The sequence below is a fragment of the Corythoichthys intestinalis genome, chromosome 19 (genome assembly GCF_030265065.1).
Source record: "Corythoichthys intestinalis isolate RoL2023-P3 chromosome 19, ASM3026506v1, whole genome shotgun sequence".
NCBI classification, from domain to species: domain Eukaryota; kingdom Metazoa; phylum Chordata; class Actinopteri; order Syngnathiformes; family Syngnathidae; genus Corythoichthys; species Corythoichthys intestinalis.
This window is the reverse complement of record NC_080413.1, coordinates 15474813-15487705: the sequence shown is the minus strand read 5'-3', so window position 1 is coordinate 15487705 and position 12893 is coordinate 15474813. Positions and strand designations below refer to the sequence as shown.

At 40.5% G+C, this 12893-nt stretch overlaps 1 protein-coding gene across 6 annotated transcripts in view; it reads left to right on the top strand.

The window, feature by feature from the left end:
- utrn (utrophin) overlaps positions 1-12893 on the top strand; it is a 327279-nt gene that overhangs the window by 80356 nt on the left and 234030 nt on the right. For all 6 annotated transcript variants that reach the window (XM_057822866.1, XM_057822869.1, XM_057822867.1 and 3 more), the window contains 12 exons: positions 859-1038; positions 1268-1396; positions 2478-2648; positions 3344-3400; positions 3475-3618; positions 3809-3946; positions 4010-4096; positions 4283-4450; positions 6058-6230; positions 6807-6957; positions 10903-11078; positions 11369-11504. In XM_057822866.1, coding sequence (XP_057678849.1) covers positions 859-1038; positions 1268-1396; positions 2478-2648; positions 3344-3400; positions 3475-3618; positions 3809-3946; positions 4010-4096; positions 4283-4450; positions 6058-6230; positions 6807-6957; positions 10903-11078; positions 11369-11504 — 1710 coding nt within the window. The remainder of the gene's footprint in view (positions 1-858; positions 1039-1267; positions 1397-2477; positions 2649-3343; positions 3401-3474; positions 3619-3808; positions 3947-4009; positions 4097-4282; positions 4451-6057; positions 6231-6806; positions 6958-10902; positions 11079-11368; positions 11505-12893) is intronic.

Sequence of the window (12893 nt, the reverse complement as noted above, 5' to 3'; positions counted from 1 at the left end):
CCAAAGCCTGATTTGAGTCTGTCACCGGCCGCTTGTAACCTATTGAGCTGGGGTATGACGAAACATGCTGCTCACGTTGAGCCGAGGAGAGAGAAGGTGATGGGAGATCAGGGATATATGTTACTCTGTGGGGAGCAGATGCGCGAGGCTGAACAGACTCTGGTCCGGCGGCTGGATTTATCTTGGGTTAACAACCTAGCCATGCTCTCCATTTAGCGTGAGCTAGCTCAAAAACAGGATTTCACTGGTGCTATACAGTAAATGACTTTGCTGTCAAAAAATCTAGACGCATCACTGTTTGAGGGCTTGATAACCCCAGGGATGTGGAGGTGGCAGGCACAGGATGTTTAGTTATACTATTTTGTTGCTTAGCAGGCAGGCATAGCACTCTCAGTTGTATTGTATTGTAGCCTACATTAGACAATAGACGGAAAATTTTTGTTTATATTGTGTCACATCACATTACGGTCTGTTAAATTTAACTGTCCATCTCAAATTAAATAATTTGAAAATTTACACTGTCATTGCTTGCAAAGCATTAAAAGTACTGCGTATTTTGTCGTGACAACCCGGTGGCAGGGATGGGGTGGGGTGTGATGGGGGGGCCCTGTAATTGTCTCTTCTCCCCGGGCCCCTGCAAGTCTGTTGACAGCCCTGTGTAGGGGTACCATTGTACTGTATACTATAATTCTTCTTGTGTCACTTACTGTATGTGTTTCTTTTTTTGGCCAGTAGGTTGTACCATAAGACAATCTTCTTTCCTTTATCAATTACTGCCACTATTATCTATGTACATAGTAGCGATCTAGATCTAATAGTAGTCATAAAACTCTAAAATGCTATTTATGGTGTCACCAGGGCCTTTTGAAGGAGTCTGAACGTCGCAAGGTGGATTTATCCAGTCTGATGGAGACAAGTGGCGGGCTGCAGACATTGGTTGAGGGCAGCGAAAAGCAGTTGGAGGACAAACTCTGCGGCCTTAACGAGTCTTGGGGCCAAGTGCGCACGTGGATTGAGGATTGGCTCAGTGCTGTGCTGGTGCGTGCAAATAAGTGTTTTAAAAATAATATAGAAAGATTGCAGTCTGCGAATGGCTGGCAACCAGGTGAGGGAGTACCTGTTGTTAGCTGGGATATGCCCCAGCAGCCCCACGACCCTCTTGAGGATAAGCAGTTTAGAAGATGAATAAATGAATGAATAAATAGTGACACCTTTTCTGGACAAATAACAGAATAAAATTTAATTAAAGCGGTTTCTGTGGATGCAGAGTCACCAGAATGAGGTGGAAATCTTCGATGAAAACCTGGCACACATAAGCACGTGGCTCTACCAGACTCAGATACACCTAGATGAGGCGGAGCGACTGGAGCCAGGAGAGCGCGAGAAGGTGGTCAAGGTAAGGAGTTGCTGTGTAGGCTTTCAGTGTTTTCTGTGAATTTTTAAATCACAGTGTAACTGATTAATCACTATTTGGCCGTATAGTATGAAGTAGTGTTACGCCAGCAGTTGTCTATTAGGTTAAATGTGGTTGCCATTTTATGCTTCAACCATTGAGAAGCACTAGAACTAAATGTGTTATTACAGTTTGGCAAGCTGTGCTAAAGCATGTCACCATTAAAAAAAAAAAAGAATTAACTGTATTTGATAATGAACTATAATTCAGACTCAAGAAATTGGCTAAATAAAGCAAGATGTGTCAAAAAAGATGAATAACTAATGTATGTGTCATTGAATAGAACCTGACCCAACAAAAATTATTTGTTTTTAAATTATATACTATATCGTGTATTTTTTCATTTTATTTCTGTCACTTTAGTTAATTCATATACATATTTCCAATATGATCCCATAAAATATAATAACCGGGATTTATTTGTTTATTATGTTGTGAATTTTTTGGTGTTTACATTGCAAGTTCCAGGATTTTGAATTTTTTTATTTTAATTGTACAACTTCAAATTAATTATGACCACCTGGTACCCATACAAGATGTGATGCAATGCTGCCATCTTTGGGATAACTGGAGTAACTACATGAAGAGTCCACATTTAATAAATCAGCAATTAATTTATCAGACTTGAGGAAAAAATGGGGTTCCAAGGATCAAAAATAAAATATACCAACCAAAATTCATTCTGATTGAATAACAAAAGAGTTGCCGTTTTAGTTGGTGTCCTCACCATGAAGTTGAAGAACAACAAGAAAGCGAGTCAGACCTTGAGACCTCCCTCCAGCCGGTGCACTAGTTTCAAAGCTGTTATAATTGATAAAAGGGCTGTTCGTCAAATTTCGTATAACGTTTCTTTGTCAGCAATTAATATAAAACAAGAAGACAGTATGGAAATTAGGCTGCGATATTTGCTTCACCCTGCTGGCTTGGGCTGACAACCTGGCTGACAGCTTGTTTTGAGTCGTAACGGGCCGAACTCACTGAGTAGACAAATATGTTAATAACATTTTTTTTGCAATGTTATTAGAACATGCTTGAAGAGCTGGAAGACGTCGGGTTGCGCGTGGACAACGTGCGGGACCAGGCCGTCATTCTGATGACCAGTCGGGGGACCGCCTGCCGAGATGTCGTGGAGCCTAAATTAGCTGAGCTCAACTGCAACTTTGACAAAGTTTCACAGCACATTAAAACCGCCCAGGTTAGAAAGAAAAACACAACACAACACAAACTTAACATTACTTAATTAATGTGTGCCATTGACGATGATAGACATCCAATCAGTTTGGCTGACAGCAACCGTGCACTGCCAGCTTATATTTCGCCAAGCTATCAATGTACTTGTAACTCACTCACTGATATTGACAGATCTCTGCCATCCCTCCCAGTCAAAATGGATTTTAAATCTGTCACCGTCAATAGCAGACAATGAGTTAACACATTTTATTACAATGTTATTAATATGTTGTTACATTGTAAATATTAAGTTTATCAAACTTAAAAATACATTTTTAAAAACACGATCTTTTACACCTGATTTCAGGGGCGAGCGAACAATTGCTGACAGCCCTTCTAGTCAAAATGAATTGATGATCTATTGCCGTCAGTGGCAACCAATGGGTTAATGAGAAAACTACGGTGATTGTGTAATAGACCAAAATGTAAGGATTGAAACAGTTTTTGCCACGTTTTTATGGATATTGCCCTGCTCCCTCTAATGTGAGCACTCTGGCCGCTTGGGGGCAGTATAACACAATTGGTAGTTTAGTGACTGTAGAATGGTGAACTGTCGAGTATGAATAAGTTAGAATAACATTTATAACGCGGGATTTCCACCTTTTTAACTACATAGTTGAGATAAGTGTTGGATTGTTAAAAAAGTTTTTTTGCATGCAGATGATGACCAGCTTGGAGTCAGTAGGTGTGGACGTGAAACAGCAAGTGCCTCAGCAGGTATGACCGCACACTGAAGAATATTATGATAGTGAAGAATTAAATTAATAATTTTTCCCCTTTGTTTTTTTCAGGATGTCATTCCCAACCTGGAGACGTCAGTGGAGACTCAGACTGAAGCACTCCACCCCAGTGACCTGCAGGAATTTCAGGCTGAGCTTCAGGAGACCCTCAGGACTCTGCAGCAGGACCCTGCGAATATCCCAGATGATGACAAGGTAGCCTTCACCGGCTTTGAGAATGTGATTGCTTGAAGGCCGAAGATGAAACTGCTTGTTATCACATTTATGACGCTAATCATTCCAGTAGCTCAAAGTTGGCCAATTTGCAGCGAGGTCAATGTCCTTACAGGAAAAAGTCTCTTCCCACGCTCTTTATTAGATTTATTTTACTTGTCTCTGTGTCCAGATGGACGAGGAGAAAGCCAGCGTTGAAAACCTGCTGAGACGAGGAGAAGATCTTCTCCAGCAAACGTCTGATGAGGTCCAGCGAGAGGAATTGAGACTCTTGCTGCTTAGACTTCAGAACCAGTACTCCTCGCACAGGGTGAGACATGTAATTTGGTTGTCGCGTTTTGTGTGCGTCTGTTAATTTGTATGTACTTCTTAGGAGTTGAGGGTGTTGAGAAGCAGACAGCTCGACGTAGAATCGTCTTCCCACATGATAACGCAGCAGATAAAAGACTTGCCGCCTGAGGTGAGCTCCGCTTGAGCACTTTTGTTCAAGTTCAGTGTGACCTAGTTGCGGTTATGATGTTTTTATGTGTTTTTAAACATTAACTGCCAGAAGTAGTGGCAAATCAAGGCATAGGAATGCATAACCAGTATAATGCGTTCAAACTCCAAGGTGCCATTGTAATGGGTTTGTTTGCGTGCGGTGCAGGATGGGAAGTCGGTGGTGGACCACGGCCGAGCCCTGACTCCGTCCAGCTACCAGCTGGATATTAACAAAGTGCTGCTGGCCATGGCTGACAATGAGCTGCTGCTCAACTCCTCTGAGCTCAGCGGCGGACTGTATGAAGACTTCTCCAGCCAGGAGGACACACTCAAGGTCTGTGGGGCTGGTTATCAATTTTAGTTTAATTTGCATTTTTTTTTATTAAGTCATTTTTTTAACTTAATTTCATTAAAGTAGAGCATCCTAAAACCAGACATCTCTTGTGCAGTTTCAAATACTTTTTTTTTTTTTTATACTTAATTTCATGAAAGTAGAGCATCCTAAAACCAGACATCTCTTGAGCAGTGTCAAAATATATGATGTGATATATAAATGTATATATGTGTTTGTGTGTGTATACGTATATCTAAATTATTCATGAATAAACTCCCACCTCAGAAACTGTCATCCAAAAATTATGTTTGAGCATGCATTAGTAAGCAGATCAATTAAAACATTGAAAAAAAGATCTAAAAATACCCCTCGGAGTTATCTAACTGATTGGCTGCCATTGACGGCTATATACGTCTGATCCATTTGTAATTTAAATGAGTTAAGAATTTTTTTTTTTTTCAATTAAAAAAGAAAAATGCCAACTGCGCTGTCTGACGCTCGCTGAGAGACAGCAAGGACCAAAAGTGGTATTTGCCATGTGGCCAAATGGATTTTGCCATGTGGCAATTTTATGCCGTGTGGCAAAATAGATTTTGCCATGTAGTGTTGATTAAAATGAATGTGAAATTTGGACGTGCATAGCCGTCAATGGCATGGACGTGCATGGCCTTCAAAACTGCCATATACCCCCAAAAAATGCCACATACCCCTGCTAAGAAATGCGACATCAAAAATCCATTTTGCCACATGGCAAGAAAAAATGCCAAATGTCAAAATCAGTTTTGCCACAGGGCAAAAAAAATGCCACGTGGCAAAAAAAATGCAACATGGCAAAATCAGGTAAAAAAAGATAAAAAGAAAAAAAAAAGCCACATGGCAATAAAAAATGCCACATAGCAAAATCAGTTTTGCCACATGGCAAAAAAAATGCCATATGACAAAATCTATTTTGCCACGTGGCAAATACCACTTTTGGTTCTTACCCCTGCTGGGCTCGCTCCTTCCCTCCCTGCTCTTTGCTCGTCAGAGAGTGAACTGGAGTTGCTTATTAAAGTAAACGATTACTGACAGGGATTAAGTTTTGATCTCGCCAGAGACTCAACCTTCAAAGCGCCTCATGCGTCAATCATCGTTTAACTTGTTAAACAGTTGCTGTGGCAACTCATTGTGTGTAGGTGAGCAGCTGGACCGGATTTGAGTGGACACTCAATAAAGCATTTAATAAAGACGAGATTTTTTTTTACTATTTCAAAATGGATTGGGTGTCTACTTTATTCGTTGCTTGAAAATAATTCTGTGGGACAGTTATTTTTTAATTTTACTCTGGGGGGAAAAAGGTATGTCTTATATGTATCTCTTTCCAATGATAGATTTTATGGGGGGAGGTGGGGGGGCGCTACTTTGCGGTTTTTCACTTATCGCGGCGGGTTCTGGTCCCCATTAACCGCGAAAAACGAGGGATCACTGTACTTGAATTATGGATGTTTGTTGGTATATTATTATTATATTTGCAAGGCAAATATACTTCACAACTAATGATACGCCATCAGCTAGCCGCTGTAATTTATCGAAATTGCACTGACTTTTTTGTATTGTCTGTCCTTCAGACCATCAGCGAAAACCTGGAACGGCTAGGCGAGCGGGTGGCCGGAATCCATCAGCGCCACCCGGACGTCATCCAGCACGCATCACCTGCCGAGGTCTCCCAGACGGAGGATGCCCTCTCGCAGCTCAATGCCGATTGGGACCGCATCAACCGCATGTACAACCAGCGAAAAGGGTGAGCACATTGTGAAATATTGCATTTCTCCTACTTTATAAACTGTATCCAGAATATATTCAGAATAATTACCAACAAGCACCAGGATACATCAGCGTGTCAAAATTTTAATTTCACATTTGCTTCCTCTCTTACATAAGAAATGTAATTGCCTCATACTCACAAACGGATACACGCTATTATCGGGATTGCTATTAGCTGAACCAGCGAGGTGATCTCACAGTGATTACACCAACTTCAGGGCATCATTAAAAGTCAAACAAATGGAGTTCATTGTATCAGGTTAGCCATCCAAAACTCATTTCCTCACTGCTCCCTTTAACAGATCACATTTGCGGCGCTACAGGAAATCAACCTCATGTGGTCCGACAGTGCTATCGAAAATTGTTTCTTCTGTCGGGCAGTTCAAACCTCCCGTTGATTTATTCAACATTAACATTTCTCCCCGACAAGAGGAGTTCAGACACATTTTCTTATTTCTAAACGGAGTTCAAATGTTCATTCGCTTAGCATTTCCTTATTCATACTTGTTGGGCTTTATATAACTAAATTAAATTAAATAATATGGTACTGCAGGAGCTTTGACCGGGCCATTGAGGAATGGAGGCACTTCCACTGCGACATGAATGACATGAACCAATGGCTGACTGACACTGAGAGGCTGCTGTCGGACGGCGTCAGCCCTGAGGGACAGTTGGACCTGGACACGGCGCGGCGTCACCAAGAGGTCACACACACAGACTCTTGCTCATGATTATAACATGAAGACAAAAGCGATTGGTTTAAATTAACTCAAAGCCGTCGACTGTGATTGACATCAAGTACACTTGAACTGGAATAGCTAGCATTGCGTAATCAGCTTTCACTGCCGATGAAGTGCTAGACGTCCAATCCAATTTGACTGGAGGGCTCCCAATCAAAATGGATTCGACCAGTGCCGAAACAAATGTGAACAGGAGCCAGGTGCGATGAGCATAAACAGGACCCCCGAGTGGACGTTATGAGGTGCTAGTGAACAATTATTCACGGGCCCCTCCACACTTTAGCACGCCCCTTGTGTGTGGGGTGCAAGTGGAATTTTTTTTTTTTTTTTTTGCAGTCCATCCAGACAACTTGTTAATTTAACATATTAACAGTTAGGCCTGATTTATGCTTCTGCGTTCCGTTGACGGTGGAGCAACGGCGTAGACCCTACATCGTCATTGAGCATTCTGAAGTTCTGCGTCAAGGGCGTTCTTCTGTCATTCACCGCCAAGCCACTAGAGGGGTGTTGCTTTGTCTTTGTACAATTTATGCGTGTGTTTGGAGCTGCAGCTAATCAATATTGAACAACAAATGTTGTTCATACAAAGGCTGACGCATAGGCGACACAGAAGATGTTTGCAGAAGTGTTTGAATGTTTGAAAATGGCAGTGTTGTGCTAAACCCATAGACATAGTAATGTATTGATGGGGCGTGGGGCCGATTCATAAGGGGCCCATCTCCGTCAAAGCTTACCGAGTGGAAACACAGACAAAGAGCTTTTTCCGTTAAAAATTCTTGTGAACAAATGCTTAAATCCCTGAACTCTTCATAGATATGGATGTAAAACAGTCTTGATTCTTGGTTAAAAGCAAAAAAAAAAAAAAAAAACGTGCAGGTAGCATTTATTTGAGTAAATATTGCAAACTATGGGGGCTAAGTCAGTAAGGAAATTAGCGGCCGCCATATGTAAACAAAGAGCTTTTTCCGTTGAAAATTCTTGTGAATAAATGCTTAAATCCCTGAAGTCTTTATTGATATGGACGTAAAACAGTCTCGATTCTTGGTTAAAAGCAAAAAAAAAAAAAAACCGCGCTGGTAGCATTTATTTTATGTAAATATTGCAAACTATGAGGCTAGTCAGTTAGGAAATTAGCGGCCGCCATATGTAGACAAAGAGCTTTTTCAGTTGAAAATTCCTGTGAATAAATGCTTAAATCCCTGAATTCTTGGTTAAAATAAATAACGTATATATTGCGAAGTATAATGCTAATGCCGTAGCGGCTAATTTCTCCCATCGATTGTTTTCACAACATTTTAAAATGCATGCATGGTACGAAAAATACAATAATTACCTTGAATCTTCGAACAAATCACTCCTGTGACAATCCTCGCTGTGTTTATGCAGTACAGTTTTCGCACTTTTTCAACCTAAATCCGGCGTTAGATCGCTGCATGTGACCGACTGCTACTAAATGAAACGGAGTGTGGGACTGCCCCCTTCGGGAAGGTGTGACGCAGTGAATGGCGAATGTGTCACGTCAATACATTATGAAATCTATGGCTAAAGCTTTACGTTTACGTCACTAAGCGTTGACGTGACGCATAGTCAGGATTTTTTGGAGGCGCACGTCAGACTATGGTGTCATGTCGTAAATCGGGTCCGCGTTAACGGCGTAAGTCTGCCGTCACCGCCATGTAGAAGCATCAATCAGCCTTTTAACACTATATTACAACTCCGTACATCATCTTTCCATTCTATTTGACCCTCCCCTTCGTCCAAGTGCACCCACAACAATAGATAAGGATCAATGCTAACCCTGCCAGTCAAAATGGATTGGACGTCTATGGCCGTCAACTGCAGTCGAAGGGTTAAAATCTCAGCGTCTTATATTATTCTACTCAGTCTGCTGAATTCCATTCTGGAACACTAAGTGGGGAAATTATATTAAACAAATCACTTAACAAAAACACAGAAAGTATTAAAGTTCACTGCACTGTTATTTTTAAATTGCTGCAAAGACTGAACAAAAAGGCCATTTGGATTCCAACTGAGAGAGTGATTGTATAAGAAATGATAAAATGTAGTTATGTCACCCCCCGCCACCACCACCTGATTTTTCCTTATTCTGTAATTTCCATTTTATTGTTTGGCTACTTCAGACCAAAAAGTGTGAGCATGTGTTCAATAGATGGACATGAAAGATAAGTCATATACAATATGTCTGGTGGGATTAACCCTCATAACGTACAAGTTCAAAGCATGATCATTATCCCCAAGATATGCAATTAATGTTTGATTTACTAGGCGCTTGTTAGCCACTCTTTGATAATTCAGCTTCATTCCCTGTGGAGGTGTCTTGTTTCTATACGGCATTTATTAAACAAACAACTACAGTTGATCCAAATTCATTACGCACAAGACGTGAGGCGTCTTTGTTTGGATGCTAAACCTTGAGCTGTACGCTAGCTTTACATGTTGTTAACACACATTTTCACAAACTTTGACACAACTTGTCTGACTTGGTACAGTGTTGTTTGGCAGCCATTTTTATTTTTGTCTTAGTCTTAGACAAAAATACTTATTAATGTTAGTCATATTTTAGTCATTTCAAAACCTTTTAGTTTTCGTCCAGTTTTATTCGATGTACAGTAGTGCTGCAACGATTAATCAATTAACTCGAGTACTCGATTACAAAAAAATATTCGAATTAAATTTTGTTGCTTCGAGTATTCGTTTAATTAAAGCGGCGTTTTAATGGTTTATTCTGAAAGTGTTTGCAATTAGTTTTATTGATGAGGGTGGATACACTGCCCTCTGGTCTGCCTCTTTTCACATGGCTGAACCCAACTGCTCCCTGTTAAGACCAACGTAAGCTAAGTTTTTGTTCGAGCTAATGTTTTTTAATGCATTCTGAATTTAGTTTTTAGCTATATTTAGCCGTTTTTTGTGGGAATATGTGTCTGAAACATTTGTTAAGAGCATTGTAAAAAAAAAAAAAAAAAAAAAAAAAGTTAGCATTTTATAGCATTTAAGCTAGCGGACTTTTTCCTATGTAAGTTAACCAGTTGTTCTTTTGTTGTACATAGATCCTCACTTAAAAAAAAAAAAACATTTGAGGCTTAGCTCAGGTTTTTAAACAATTTTTCATGTTCCTTATCCGATTACTCGATTATTCGAACTAACTAGTCCATTGATTAATCGACTACTAAAATATTCGATAGCTGCAGCCCTAATGTACAGTCATTTCATACAAATTTCGTCTAGTTTTAGCCGGCAGTTACTCAAAATGTTTTCGTCTCTAAAATTCACAATTTTGGTCAAAAAATAACTGTTTCCAACAATTTGGAATGAACATAGAAAGATGAGCACATAATGTAGCTTCTACAAGGACTACAACAACTTTGTGATGATAATACGCTCAGCAGGAAAAGCATTGTTTTCAATTAAAACCAACAAGAAGCCACAAACTATATGTTAAAAAAACAAAAAAACAACTGAAGCCAGAGAAGCCAAGTTGCTCTGCTTTAGACTGGCCAGTGTTTTAAGATGACGCTTGCCATTCTGGAGCTAATGCTCATGCTAATGTGAATGCTACGCTAATGCTAGGAGGTACATTTAGTGTCTGATTATTACTCAACACTGACGTTTAAACGCAAAAGCAACATTCCAAATACTTTCTTTCCAAGATAAGAAAACAAATCTTACCATGTTTCCAGACAAAATTCATTGTCGAAACTTGGCATTCTGCTCGTTATGTTCTAATCTCCCGAGCCACGTTGTTAGCTCACAAAATATTTTCGTTATCGTCATTGTAGACAAAAACAACACTTACCTGGTATTTATGAGACTGTACATAGATCATTATTAACAGAGTAGTGTCAGATTTGAACTTGACTAAACGTAAAATCTGTCTGGTTCTTCCTTCAGGAGTTAGAAGAAGGTCTTGCTAGCCACCAGGCGGTTCTGGCCGACCTCACCCGCACAGGAGAGCGAATCACCAGCCAGTTGTCGTCACCCGACGGCCCTCTGCTGGAAGAAAAGCTCCACGCCTTGAGTCGGCGCTGGAAGGCAGCGAACCGTCAGGTTGCGGATCGACAACGCAGGTATTCATGGAAACATCTCGGCCAGCATGTAAATTCGGGAACATGATGCCGATATATACTTGTAACCCCATCATTCTCGTAACTGGATTACGATAAGAAGTTTTGAATTTCCAGTGTAGTACAGCATGCAGGTCAGCAATTCCTGGCCATCTGCTTTGTCTCCTTATCAGCACTGTCAATTAGCCGCCACGGCTAATTTAAATGTAAATTTCAGGATTAAGTCCGCAACCTACAGGGAAGTGGAGATTCCAATCTGGGTAAATAATGTGTCTACGCATGTGTACGTGCAGGCTGGCTGCAGAGGATCCGGCCCTTGCCGACCTGTTGAGGAGAAGCGAGGGTTTGGCTTCGTGGCTGCAACAAGCGGAAAATGCCTTTGTCACACTTCCTGTCTCCTCCACTGACCAGAACCTCAAAGAACTTAAGGTAGATCCAGGATCAGTAATGTATTTCCTATGGATGTCCCCAATCCGATCATGTGATTGGAAATCAGGCCAGATCATATCATGTCATTCTTATCATGTCATTTTCAGAGGATTGGAATCAGGTGTAAAAGATCAGGTTTTTGAACTGTATTATTTTTTTAACTCATTCTCTCCCAGCCATTTTCACCAGAGAGAGGCCCTTCGCTCCCGGCCGTTTTACTGGATTTTGACTGATTTTGCAAAGCCCACAGAAAATTCTGTTCTATTGCTATATAAACATGGAACCCACCAAAAGTAAGATTAGACTCTCTTCTTTCAGAAGAGAAAAAGTTAGTTCATGTCTTCTTCCATTCTTTAGAAATCAGCATTAGAAAATAGCTTAGTTTGAGCAATTTTCCAATTTCTGATGAAAAAAGAGAAAATGAGCTTTTTGTGAAAGCATACGTTTCAAACATAACTTTGACTTTAACACAGCTTCTTTTTTTTTTGCTTTAGTTACATCCCAAACATCTGAATAATGTTTTCCTTTTACAAAATAACATAAACAACAAAACAAATAGATCTTCTGATAGCAAAGTAAGAATTTATTTACACATAACTAACTGAGATGATGCCGTTGTGGCTGCGACAGCCGGGTTAACTTTTCCCTCATTGCCGCCTGTCTCATAAAGATGGATTTTTTTTGAGTCCCTTTGGGGTCTGCTCGGCGAGCAGCACGGATTCAATGACATCGTCCGCTGCACTGGTGGTACCGGTCGTTCTGCTCGTCGTCCAGCGCCTGGCATCCCGGGCGTCCTGTCGTTTGTTCTGCTCGGTCGTCCGCCGCCTGGCATCCTTCCTGTACCTTGGCCGTTCGTTGCCGTTGAATCGGGTGGCGGGTCTTACCAAATGCTCTACTGCCCTCCAATGGCCAGTTTTATTGCTTTAAAATGGATTTTCAGCTTTGTGCTTTGGAGCCGTTGAATCATAGCCCAGAGATGTGTCTTATGAAAAAAAACATGAAAGACGTATTGGGATACTCAAACAATTAAAAATAGAACGTATTTATACGTTTTTGGGAGCAAATGAGTTAAAGTATTCACTCATTGGCTGCCATTGACCGCGATAAATGTCTAATCCATTTTGACCACGAGGGTTCGCATTTTAAAAATGTTAAACTAGCAAAGTTCCTTAGTAATTACAATGTAGTGACATAGTAATAACATTGTAACAAATGTGTGCAGCGATTTGTCAGTGAGTGATTTAAAAGTGCAGTGGTAACTTAGTTTGGTCAAATATAGGCTTTTTGTTGTGAGCCAAAATTTAAAGTGGAAAAACATATCCTTAACGGGGAAAAACTCAGTAAGACACTTGAGGTAAATCGGTCGACTAATTGAGGCAGGGTGTCTAT